The 13,151-nt window shown below is 43.1% G+C and overlaps 1 protein-coding gene across 5 annotated transcripts in view; it reads left to right on the top strand.

The window, feature by feature from the left end:
- LOC140550319 (RNA-binding motif, single-stranded-interacting protein 3-like) overlaps positions 1-13,151 on the top strand; it is a 121,108-nt gene that overhangs the window by 74,697 nt on the left and 33,260 nt on the right. For 4 of the 5 annotated variants that reach the window (XM_072674246.1, XM_072674248.1, XM_072674249.1 and 1 more), the window contains exons 5-6: positions 4,272-4,429; positions 7,251-7,330. In XM_072674246.1, the coding sequence (XP_072530347.1) occupies positions 4,272-4,429; positions 7,251-7,330 (238 nt within the window). The remainder of the gene's footprint in view (positions 1-4,271; positions 4,430-7,250; positions 7,331-13,151) is intronic. The other variant, XM_072674247.1, reaches the window with a different exon arrangement.

The raw sequence follows: 13,151 nt of genomic DNA, 5'->3' as shown, positions 1-13,151 counted from the left end.
ATCTATATGGGTGCTGTTTGAGGGTGATGTATATGAGGGATCTGTATGGGTGCTGTTTAAGGGTGATGTATATGAGGAATCTATATGGGTGCTGTTTGAGGGTGATGTATATGAGGGATCGGTATGGGTGCTGTTTAAGGGTGATGTATATGAGGGATCTGTATGGGTGCTGTTTGAGGGTGATATATTTGAGGAATCTATATGGGTGCTGTTTGAGGGTGATGTATTTGAGGAATCTATATGGGTGCTGTTTGAGGGTGATGTATATGAGGGATCTGTATGGGTTCTGTTTAAGGGTGATGTATATGAGGGATCTGTATGGTTGCTGCATAAGGGTGATGTATATGTGGAATGTATATGGGTGCTGTATAAGAGTGCTGTATAAGGGTGCTGCATATAGGTGCAGGTCAGAAATGTGTGTGTGTGGGGGGGTATGATGTATATGTTGAGACATGAGAGTGAGACGTGTGTTTGATAAGTAAGCTTGTTGTGTTTGGAGACAGGAAAAGCCGGGCGTTCCCCACCAGTTAATAATGGATTACTGCTGTGAGCACCAGATTAATCTTTAATGTGGAGAATATGAGAGAGAGCGTGAGGGGGTGAGAGAGAGAGGGAGAGAGAGCGGTGGAGAAGGCTGATAAATTCACATTGACCCTTAGATCAGCATTAATTTGAGGAAATGGGGGGTTGTATATATAAATACACTGTATATAGACTACTGACACATATGTGCAAATGCACACACAGAGCTTGTTTACAGTAGAACCTATTGGCACCATTCCTAATGCCTGGTGTGGTCTAGAGGGGTATAAAGCCCGCCAGCATTGAGCTGTGGAGCAGTGGAACTCTGTTCTCTGGAATGATGGATGGTGCTCCATCTAATACTTTTGGGATGAGTTATGGATGAGGTGGAGTAGTGGTCATCCAACACCCTGACAGCACAAATGCTGTTGTCGCTGAATGCAATCAAATCCTTACAACAATGCTCCTCTAGTAGAAAGCCTTCGTCTGTGTAAAACACCTATAATGAGATAAAATATAATAATAACAGTAAGTATTACAGTAACGGTGAAGCCATGGTGTTACTCTCTCTCTCGCTCCCTCTCTCTCTCTCTCTCTCTCTCTCTCTCTCTCTGTCTTTCTGTATCTCACCTCTCTCTCTCTCTCTCTCTCTCTCTCTCTCTCTCTCTCTCTCTCTCAGAGAATTAGAGGATATTTATGAGTGTGTGTGTGTGTGTGCCACCACAGAGGCTTCAAACCAGACACTTAGGAAAGCACTGGTGTGTGAATGAACACACACACACACATACACACAGGCTTAAATTACTGTGTGATTTACACAGTAGCAGTGAAGCGTGTGTGTGAGGGTCGGCGTTAAGGGATATTAAACTGACAGAAGAGACCATGACCCTCTCTTTCTCCATTCTCCATCTCCCTCACTCTCTCTCTTGCGCGCACACTCTCAGTGTCTCTCAAAAAATCTGAGGATATTTATTCGCTTGTGTGTGTGTGTGTGTGTGTGTGTGTGTGTGTGTGTGTGTGTGTCAATGCATGTCTTTAAATCAGACACTTAGCAAAGCATTGGTGTGTGAAGGAATAGCCAAGCATGATTCTTTAAGCCACACACACATCTATCAGCTGTAAGTCAGTTGAACGCTGTAGTTGTATGGTGGTCTACATGGGCTACATGGAGTGGGGGGCTCTGCAGGGAAGTGACAAGGGTTGAAATGGTGTCTCAGTCAGGAAATATGGGACTAACAGCAGATGTGTGTGAACCCTTTTGTGCACTGGGGTCTGTTTGTATAGAAATATGGCTTTATTGTGGAGCTTAGTGAGGCAGTGTTTTTAGGTCAGGCTACTTCAGCGAACCACTGACGGACGGCTGCGTCCAAATACTTTACTGAAACCTCCTGTCCTAGATTCTGCTGATCTGGTAGCCATGTGGATCCGTAGGCTAGTCAGCTCTGCCAGCATATTTCACTGTGTGCCTTTGCTTCGTTAGTGCAGGCATAAGATACAGAGGCTTGCTTCTATGCTTTCAATCACTTTTGGAGCCTGTACATGTGGTTGTTCAACAGAAGGACAAGAGCTGTGCCGATGAAAGTCAAAGAAGCTGTCATAAGACTGTAAATGAAGAATAAACCCACTGGAGACATCCGTCAAACCTTGGGATTACCAAATTCAACTGTGTGGAACATCATTAAGGAGAAAGAAGGCTCTAGTGAGCTTATTAATCACAAAGGGACAAGGAAGACCTCCACTGCTTATAGCAGAAGAAAAACAGAGGTTACACAGTCAGATGCATTCCTATAAACTGAAGGTCTTGTGGACAGATGACACCAAGATTAAACCTGAGTGAAGGCAAGAGCAAAGTGTGGACTACCCCTGATCCAAAGCATACCACCCTCATCTGTGAAACATGGTGGCGGGGGTGTCATGGCTTGGGCATGTAGGGCTGCCACAGGTACTGATGCTTATCCTCAGTGATAATGGAACAAAGCACAGTGAATTCTGAGGCGGATAGGAACATCTGATCTGCTCAAGTTCCAGTAGATGCCTCCAATGATCCCAAACCTACTGCCAAGGTAAAACAGCTGTTTTTCAAAGTAAAAATGGAGAATTCTTTCCAGTCACCTGATTCAAATCCAGCTGAGCATGTGTTCCATATCCTGTAGGAAAAAAAATGTAAGGGAACAAGGTCCCGAGACAAGCAAGAGCTGAAGAAGGCAGCATTAGAGGCTTTACAAAGCATCACCAGAGAAGATACTGCACATTACTGAATTCCAGTACTGAATGCAAGAGATCTGCAATAAGCACATTATGGAGCCCTGAAATGAGGGGAGCTGTGTAATTTCAACACGGGGAAGCAATAAAAAAGTATGCAAATGCCCTTAAATTACAGTCTGGAATGTGTACCTTCGTCATGTCTGATTGGTTAGGTGTGAAATTGTAAACTGTGGAGCAGTGGGTGGGACATATCAAAGGAAGATGCATCTATTCCCAATAATGTGCTCATATTCAATATTCTTCCATTCAGCTCCAGCTCTACTGTATTTACTGTCTCTCCCTGTGAGTGCTGCTGGTTAGGCATGTTTGAGACTGGGTGGAGGGCTGCTGTTGCTGCGGTGACATACACTACCATGGTAACTGCTTATCACTGTGGATCTCTGTATCTCCTTGTATCTCCGTGGTTACCTCAGCATGGTGCTCCCTGAGGGAGGTGTGCAGTGGTGTGTGTTTGAGCTGTTCTCCTGTGTGGAAGAATGTGCTTCACGTACAGCTGGAGGCTTTGAGGTGTGTGAGTGTGTGTGTGTGTTAAAGCATGGAAAGTCCATGTATTGATCCAGAGACGTCGCTTCTCCTGTCTTCTCTCCTCTTCTTGTCTCTTCTCTCCTCGTCCCATCTTCTCTTCTCCTCTCTTCTATTCTTGTCTTGTCTTGTCTCGTCTCATCTCTTCTCTTCTCTTATCATCTATCTTCTCATCTTGTCTCCTTTCATTTACTCTTTTCTGCTCTCCTCTCTTCTCCTCTCTTCTCCTCACATCACCTCTCTTCTCTCCTCATCTCTTCTATTCCCTTCTCCTCTCCTCTCTTCAGTTCTTCTCTCTTCTCTTCTGTTCTCTTCTCTTCTTTTCTTTTCTTTTCTCTTCTCCTCTCCTCTGTTCTCTTCTTCTCTTCTCCACTCTTCTCTCCTGTTCTATTCTCCTCTCCTCTCTTCTCCTCTCTTCTCTTCTCTTCTCCTCTCCTCTCATCTCTCTTCTCTTCTCCTCTCTCTTTTCTTCTCCTCTCCTCTCGTCTCTCTTCTCTTCTCCTCTCTCTTTTCTTCTCCTCTCCTCTCCTCTCGTCTCTCTTCTCTTCTCCTCTCTTCTCCCCTCTTCTGTTCTCATCTCCTATCTTCTCTTCTCTTCTCCTTTCCTTTCTTCTGTTTTCCTCTCCTTCTCTTTTCTTTTCCTCTCCTCTCCTTTCCTCTCTTCTCCTCTCTTTTCCTCTCCTCTGTTCTCTTCTCCTCTGTTCTCCTCACCTTTCTTCTCTTCTCTTCTCTTCTGTTCTCCTGTTTTCTTCTCTCATCTCTTGTGCTCTCCTTTCCGCTGCTCTCCTCACTACTCTTCTCCTCTTCTTTATAAAGTAATATCAGAGGAGCTGAGCCTCTTTAAAGCTGCTAACTGCTAAAATACTGAGGCTTAAACTTAACTAATGTAAAAAGGTCTTTCTCTCTCCCGCTCTCTCTCTCTCTCTCTCTCTCTCTCTCTCTCTCTCTCTCTCTCTCTGCAGCAGCAGGAGCAGGACCCCACTAACCTCTACATCTCCAATCTGCCAGTCAGTATGGACGAGCAGGATTTAGAGGGCATGCTGAAGCCATTTGGTCATGTGATCTCGACACGGATCCTGCGGGACGCTAACGGGGTCAGTCGAGGAGTGGGATTTGCCAGGTAAAAACACACCTGACAGGCCCTCAGAACATCCCTTATGCTTATTCACACAGTGGTCAATGTGGAGGAAGAAACTTTGGGAGGAACCAAGACTTTTTTTGGCTCAAGTCATCGTACACGTCATGAGACTGTTCTTCTGCTCAGGTGAACTGACACAGTCGACAGTAGAGATGGTTAGAATAATGAAAGTAATGGTGATTATTATTAGTAGTATTATTATTATTAATAACAACAATAATAATAATAATAATAATAATAATAGTAGTAGCAAACAGCCTGAATCTATGTAATCTTCAGTGTAGTTTGGTAACGGAGTGTTGACAACTAGTAGCAGGAGAACCCAACAGTCAAACATCCATGGGTGAAGGAGACCCTGATGGTCCGTCTTTCATCAGTGTCAGGCCGGACAGGTGGCCGGTCATTAACGCTGAAAAAGGTAAGGAGAAGGAATTAGTCCTGTTCGGGTTTCTGGAGAACATAGAATGTGAATGAGCCATGGCTGACGACTCTGGCAGATCTGTCTATTACAGCCTAACTAAAAGGAGAGAGTCAGATGGAAACACAGGCTTTATTAATTAATTAATAATACATTTAATATATTAATAATTACATTTATTGTAAAAAAGTGAGTTTTTGAGCTAATTTATTTTTACTGGTCAGATTTTAAACACACAGATATACCGGGTGCCTACATTCTTTTCTTCCTCTTGCCTTTTTCTGAGGGTTGAAGCAGTTTGAGGATCTGAGCCATCGTTCAGGACTCATCAGGACTTGTTTGCATGCATAATCTGAAAGAGTGAGGTGTGGTGTGGTGGTATTCAGGGCAGATGGTGTAGTGTGGGGACTAGGGTTTGCAGCGGTATACTGTTGTTAGGTATACCGTGGTATGATAAGTGATGGGCATCATACTCATCATACATACATACTTACATACATACATGTGCTTAATACTGGTATTGGAAAATACAGAAATACAACCAAACAGAGAATCCCACCAATTTCTTATTATTTTCAGAGTTTAAAAACCAAACAATCAATCAATTAATGGAGAAAATAATCAGCAGATTAATCCACTATTAAAATAATCACTAGTTCTATGTGCAACTTTTCAAAAGAGAGACTTTTTATGTAAACTTTAAATACATACTTTACATAAAGTGTTTGTTTACCCTGTTTTTACTCCTTTAGGGGTTCAATAAAGAATAATAATCATTATAATAAGAAGAACAACAACAGCAAGAGGAAGAATTGAGAAATACAGTATACTGTGATGCCGTAAACTCAGCATGTGATATTTTCTGAAATGGTGACAATGCCATGAAAATCCTTTACCTCTGAGGGCCCCAAATGGTCCAGAGCAATAAGGCACTGTCACCATGACCAAGATCGCTGGTTCAAGTCCCGGTCATGCTGCAAGCCATCTGCAGCTCGGGGCCCCGAGAGAGCATGATTGGCCATGCTCTCTCCAGGGTGGGTAGATGGCTCTTTCTCCCCACATCACTCCAGTGCAATGCTGGCCGGCACTGGCGTCTGCTGGCCGATGCTTTAGAGCCTGGTACACGCCGCCTTCCTGCATATTGGTTGGCGTTGCATCTGTGGCAGTTTAGAAAAAAAGGGAGCTGGCTGGCTGCACACATGTCGGAAATGAGTTGGTCTTCACCCTCCCAGTGTCGGGAGCATTGCAACCTTAATGGGATTTTTAGGGAAAAAATGAGGGCAGAAAAATCTGTGAAAAACATAATTGTGCTTTTCCAAGACAATTCATGCATTTGTCAAAATAACTGTAGTTCTGGATTACCGTGGCAATAGCGGTCACTGAATGATCAAAGCCTTCCCCATAGCTATGCCCCAGGTGTGTGTATGTGTGTGTGGAGGTAAACTGGATTAAATGTTTGTGTTTCTCTCATTAGCGCTATCAGACACAATTACAGCAGGACATAGTTAATTATACCTGACAACACCAGCTGACACACACACACACAGTTAGAGCTAACAGTGGAGGAGTGGGGTGCTATTTAGGCCTTCCAGAGATGAGATCTTTCATGTAACTGAATTATCTATAGGCCTGAAAAGTTCCCCAAAAGTTTTCTTACATCACTTCTCGATGTGCGTCCATGGAGTGATAAAAACAGAACTGGACCTTTTTGGGCACTATGTCTGGAGAAGGAAGAAAAATTAAGCATAAGCTGAAAAGAACCCCCTGCCTACAGTGAAGCATGGCTATGTCTCAGTGATGCTCTGGGTCTACTTTGCTTCCTCTGAAGAACTGGACGTATCAAGTATCAAGTATCAGGAAATCCTAGGAGAAAAACTCATGCCTTCTATAAGGAAGCTAAAACTTGGGCGTCATTGGGCCTTGCAACAGGACAATGATCCCAAGCATACTTCATGGTAACTGTCCACCAAGGCTTGTTTTCAGAAGAAGTCCTGGAGAAAAAGGATGGGGGGTGGGGGTTGAAGTGGGTTGTAGCAAAAATCCCAAGAATATTAGTGAACTGGAGGCCAGTGTCCATGAGAACAGGGCTACAAAAACCTTCAGAAGCTGGTGTCTGGCTATGCCTCACATTTGCAGCATGATGCCCTACTAACTACTAATTATTTATAATAATAATACGTCATTATTAGCAACCCATATATATATATATATATATATATATATATATATATATATATATATATATATATATATTTACACTTCATCTATTGTTTCTTTTATGGCATTGCTGGGATTTTGTGCATCTTATATTTATTTAAAGCTACTTTCAGCTGGTCTTTACACCCACCTTTCTCTGTTTTATGATGGTCTATCACTTTCTTTCAGGATGGAGTCTACAGAGAAGTGTGAGGTTGTGATTCAGCATTTCAACGGCAAATATCTAAAAACACCACCAGCAATTCCAGGTAGGAGCCCTGTTTGTTTTGGCTTTCATCTGTTCTTGTCTCTTCCTGTCTTCCTGTTGTTTTTAATCTATGCTTAAAAGGCAAGAATGAGGGTTTAATTATATTTAGGCAGTGCAGTTGCAGATAAACATCGGAAATCATGTCCTGGATAACTTTACAACAAAGTAAGTAAATAAATAAGTGAATCAACAAAGGTTAGATGTGTCCAGAATGATGAACAGAGCTGATTTCCAGAGCGCCTTTTATTTCAGAAGAGACTTTTCAGAGCAATTTGGCCTCACATCCAAGATCATCCTGACTTTATTGGTGAACTATGTTTATTAATGATTCTCTTAAATACTTGAACTTTTGAGATCTCTAGTTTGATCCCACGTGATGCCACATCCATCCGTGTCCAGGAGTCCCAAAGAGCATAACTGTGCTCTCTTTCTCTGGGTGGGTAGGATGTTCCTCCCAGTCCCACATAACATTGTGTGTAACTCGGTCATGCAGATTTCTCCTGTACAACATCAGGAGAATTCAACCCTTCCTCTCTAGAGAGGCCATTCAGGTGCTTATTCAGTCTCTTGTCACTTCAGAACTTGACTACTGCAACTCTCTTCTGGCTGGTCTCCCTCTGCGCACCATCAGGCCCCTGCATTTAGTCCAGAATGCAGCGGCACGGGTCGTCTGTTCCTAAATTCAGCCATGTCTCTCCACTGCTGCGTTCTCTCTTCACTGGCTTCCTGTAGCTGCTTCCCGCATCAGATTCAAAACCCTGACTCTGGCCTACAAAGCCAAGACTGGACCAGCCCCTCTGTACTTGATGGCAATGGTCAAAAGCCGATCTGTACCAAGAGCCCTTCGAGCTTTAAGTACGGCTCGGCTCGACCCGCCATCCCTCAAGATCCACGGAAGACAAGCGTCCAGGCTTTTTTCTGTCCTGCACCAAAGTGGTGGAACGAGCTTCCCCTGGGTGTCTGAACGGCAGAGTCCAACGCTCGCTGTCTTCAAACCCAGACTGAAGACCCTCCTCTTCAGAGAATACTTGGGTGAAGAGTAGAGTATTATTGTCTCCATACTGACTTGTATTTAGTAGAGTCTAAACTTAGAGGATCTTTGAATTATTAGTCTATTCAAACTAGCTGAGGTTTTTCTTAAGTAAACAGCAAAGCACTTTTGTAAGTCGCTCTGGATAAGAGCGTCTGCTAAATGGCGTAAATATAAATGTGCAATGATAGCCGACACAGTCATCTGTACGCTGATGCTACAGAATTAGCAGTTACCGTTCCCCTCATGTGGGCCTGTGTGGTTAGCCCAACTGGCAACCAGAATTATTTTTTCTATGGGTTCCATATTGGCCCTACATATGGACGCCCCCCTTCCAGGGTCAGTGATGGGACATGGAGGGGTTAAACATGGGCCCCATCTGGGTTGTACACTGCACATAGAGCCTAGATGGGTCCCATGTGAGATTAGGGTGGCCTGTAACTATAGGGCCCATTTGTGAAGCCCAGCTGGGACTCAGTAACAACACATGTACAAACTCACTCAGAGCCCACAATTTGCATAAAATCTGGGTAAAGTAAAGTTTAGTGTTTGTCCAATCAGATCAGTGGGATCTGAACACTGAGTACAACATTGCCATCTAGTGGTCAGGGTTTAAAAACCACACAAAATAAACCACTGTTTTCTACCACCTGTAGCCTTCACAGCTGGACACGATATGGACAAAAGTATTGGGACTCCTAATCATTCCTTGTTTCTTCTGAAATCCAGGGCATTAAAGAGATTATCTTGTTGGAGTAACTACCTATATTGTCAGGAAATAAGGCTTTCTACTAGATTATGGAGCATTGCTGTGAGGATTTGATTGCATACAGTGACAAGAGTGTTAGTGAGGTCAGGATGTTGGATGAAGGTACTCATCAAAAGTACTAGATGCAGCACCAACCATCATTCCAAAGAACACAGTTCCTCCACTGCTTCGCAGCTCACTGCTGGAAGTCTTAATACCCCTCTAGCCCACACCTGGCATTAGGCAGCATGTTGCCAGTAGGTTCATATTTATCTGCTGCAGAGAGTCCTATTCTATTGGCAATACTTCTCAACAGGGTCTAGACAAACTGTGTGTGTAGGTGCATTTGCACATCAGTGTCAGCAATAGGTTCAACTTAAAGTAGCTGAATACATTTATTAGTAGGGGTGTCCCCAAACATTTGGACACATAGTGTACTTGCAAAAGTTGCATAAACTGAAACTGTTTCTATCATGGTGGTCAGAGCAGGACTGATAAATTGTCCGTCAGCACACAGAAACGTGCACTACCCTCCTGTAAAAGCCGGGCATTAGGGCAGACGTGTGCACAGCTAATGCTGTTCTGCACTAAAAGCCCTGAGAAGTGTGTTGCTCTGTTCATACGCCAAAACCTTTACAGCAGAGTGGGCTTTAGAGGGCCCGATTATTCCTGCATAAGAGTTAAAAAAAATCCTTTAAGAGTGGATGTGAGGGAATGTGTACGAGGAGAAGAATGGCAAAACTATCCAGTCAGCATTTTGTGACAGCAGGTGATGGATGGATTTGAGAAAGAGAGAGAGAGAGAGAGAGAGAGAGAGAGAGAGAGAGAATGTTTATGTATGAGAGAGAAAGAGAGAGAGCTGTTGAATTTTAAATCAGAGCTTTATGAACTAAAACTGTGTACAAGGCTTTTAGAAACGAAACTCTGCTTTGTAAAATGAAGAGGACGGCAGGAAACCACTGACATGATCCTTTCTTCTTCACTGCATTTGAGCCTATTAAATATACACATGTCCAGTCATGTGATCCGAAATGGTGGGCCGATTCAGGTATGTTTTCTTTAAAAGCCGATACCTGAACCACTCCCGATCCTGCTTAGAGCCCTGGGCTATTGACTGACAGACGTGTGGATTCCATACCCGGGTTCAGCAAGCTGCCATTGTTGGGTCCTTCAGCAAGGTCCTTAACCTTCTTTGCTTTCTGGCCGTAGCAGCGATGGCTGCCCACCGTTCTGGGAACATGTGCTTACTGTATTAATGTGTGTGTGTGCTCACTAGTGTGTGGTGTGCATGGATGGGTTCAAGGCAGAGGCCAGGTTCCATCTGTGTCTAACACAAATGGTGAACATGGTTGGCTTGGCTTGGCTTGTTTTGGTTTGGCGGAGGAACTGGAAAACTGTCCTAAATTAGCCCTAGAACTGATAAGCTGACATTGCCAGTTAGCAGCCAAACCATGGCTGAAATTGTCCTCTTACTCGAACTTTCTGTTCCACCTTAAATGATGCAGTAGTTCTGTTTTTCTGTTGAAGTGTACACAGTGACTGCTGCACTATTTAAGGTGGAATGGAGAGCTAGAATTAGAAGCCATGTTTTGGCGGCTAACTGGTAACGTCAGTGCACTTATCAGTTTAAATAAGGCTCTTTTTGTTGTGTTCATTGAAATAAGCTCACAAATGAACGCTGTTCAGAGCAGCAGGTGGCAAGATGAAAGAGATCGGATCTGTATCGTCCAACAGTCAGTATTAGGGTACAGTGATCGGATCGAGGTGCAAAAGCACTTGATCAGGACACTCATAATTAAAAAATAAAGGTACTTCTAATGGTTCTTCTTTAAGCAATGACAAAGAAGATGTGTGTAGAAGCACCTTTTAAAGAAGAACCTCAGTCTTTATGGATCCAAAAAATGGTTCTTCTATGGCATTGCTCAATGAACCATGTAAAATACCTTTATTTATAAAAGTGTAGCTCTTAAGTGAGATTCAACAGCCTCTGGTGCTGCCAAAGACTTGAGACTTGAGAGTGAACAAATAGATTCTGGGTCAAACCAAGCCTTATCTGGACACTTAAAGTCCAGATAACCAGGTAATATATATGCAAAGAAAAGGTTCAGTCAGTTGCTTCATCTACCTGGACCATATATATCAGACCTAGTGCCCACTCACAGAGTCCTAAACAAAGTAACTCTAAAGGTGACCCCTTTGGCAGATGATCAGAAGCTAGGTAGGTTTTCAGCTGAGATGGGAATCTCATCACATCTGTCCTGCACTGGTGTCCAGTGTCATTTAGACTTGCCTTCCCTCAAAATCCGCGGAAGACAAGTGTCCAGGCTTTTTTCTGTCCTGCACCAAAGTGGTGGAACGAGCTTCCCCTGGGTGTCCGAACAACAGAGTCCAACACTCGCTTTCTTCAAACACAGACTGAAGACCCTCCTCTTCTGAGAATACTTGGGTGAATAGCAGAGTGGTCTCCTTACTGACTTGTGTTTAGTAGAGTCTAAGATTAGAGGATCTTTGAATGTTTAGCCTATTCAAACTAGCTGAGGGTAGTTATTTTCTTGGGTAAATAGCAAAGCACTTTTGTATGTTGCTCTGGATAAGAGCATCTGCTAAATGCCTTAAATATAATGTAGACTTGATTTGAACTCATTTTGAAATGCCCCTATAGAACCTTAGTGGACCAATTATCAAGTAACTTCCTTAAGACCTCACAGATCAGCCCACAGGAACGCACTGGCTGTACCTGCTGTGACAACATGTTCTCTATATGACCCTGATCTCTTGAATCCATCAGTTTTATCTGGCTTTAAAAGGTGTCCCAGAATGTATATATTGTTTATTTATATGATGAATAAATTGCAAATGTGTGACTTTGATTGTGGGATTCAGTTTAACAAGCCTATTTACAACCCTGTTATATTACCTCATATCGCAACTCGTTGATTTTTGTATTACATGGTAGGCTCATTGAGGAAAATCAAGAGCTTTGCTTTTATTGGCTAGTTTACATCACTGTGGTTCAATGGAGCTGTATAGCCTAGCCAAGCCTAGCCTAGTCATCTTAACACAGCATGTGGTTAGCTGGCTGGGGAGATTGTAGCCAGTTTACTGGGCTAGCTTTAAGCCTAGCACCCAGTCATCTAACCACTTCCCCTGTTTTCCATGTGGCGATACCCACAGCAACACTTCCTCCAGTCAGCCTAGTATTAGATTTTAGCCCTTTAGCCCTCGCTTGCATATTACATTTAACTTCGAAAAGCTTCTTCTAGTGGGTGGAGTTTATGTAAATTTTGTGGGTTTAAAAATATAACAACTCAAGACTGTTACGTTACAGGTTTAAGGGCTTGTAATTGGCCCATTTTACAGCTTTGTTTTGGTTATGCTGGATTTTCTTTTCAGTGAACAGACAACCCAGCTTTTGCTGGTTGCTGGTTTCGGATGGTTTAAGCTGGTCTTTGATGGTCAAAGTGGTTGAAAAACTGGTCATCCATGAGAAGACTTACCCTATGCTGATAAGCAAGCTGGTTAACCAGCTGTTGACCAGCATAGTGTGTGTTGCATTTTTATTTGGTCATGCATTGTCATGCTGGATGACCAGTGTGGTCTTGCTGGTCATGCTGGTTGACGAGCTTGGTGATGCTGGTCATGCTGGTCAACCAGCTGGATTATACTGGTTGACAAGCTTGATCATGCTGGTGGACAAGCTTGGTCAATCTGGGTCGTACTGGTTGTGTAGCTTGCTCGGGTTGATCATGCTGGTAGACCAGCTAAACCAGCAAACTCAAGCAAAAACATACTCTATGCTGGACAAGAGCTAAGCTTGTCAACCAGCTTCGCAAGCATGTATTTAGTAAGCAACAGTGTTTAAGGTTCACAGTTTGTACCTAATTTTGGAAAATTTTATATTTTAATAAAGTCATAAACCATGTTATTCAGGCCTTCAGCTCTGAGCTTATCTGTTCTGAATGACTCCAGCATACAAGCCTAAATGTACAGTTAATGTACCATAGTAAAAATGTTTGTGGGGTTATCTTCACCTTTATTAATGAT

This window comes from Salminus brasiliensis, chromosome 2 (genome assembly GCF_030463535.1).
Source record: "Salminus brasiliensis chromosome 2, fSalBra1.hap2, whole genome shotgun sequence".
Classification (NCBI taxonomy): Eukaryota; Metazoa; Chordata; class Actinopteri; order Characiformes; family Bryconidae; genus Salminus; species Salminus brasiliensis.
This window is presented reverse-complemented; position numbering and strand designations above follow the sequence as displayed.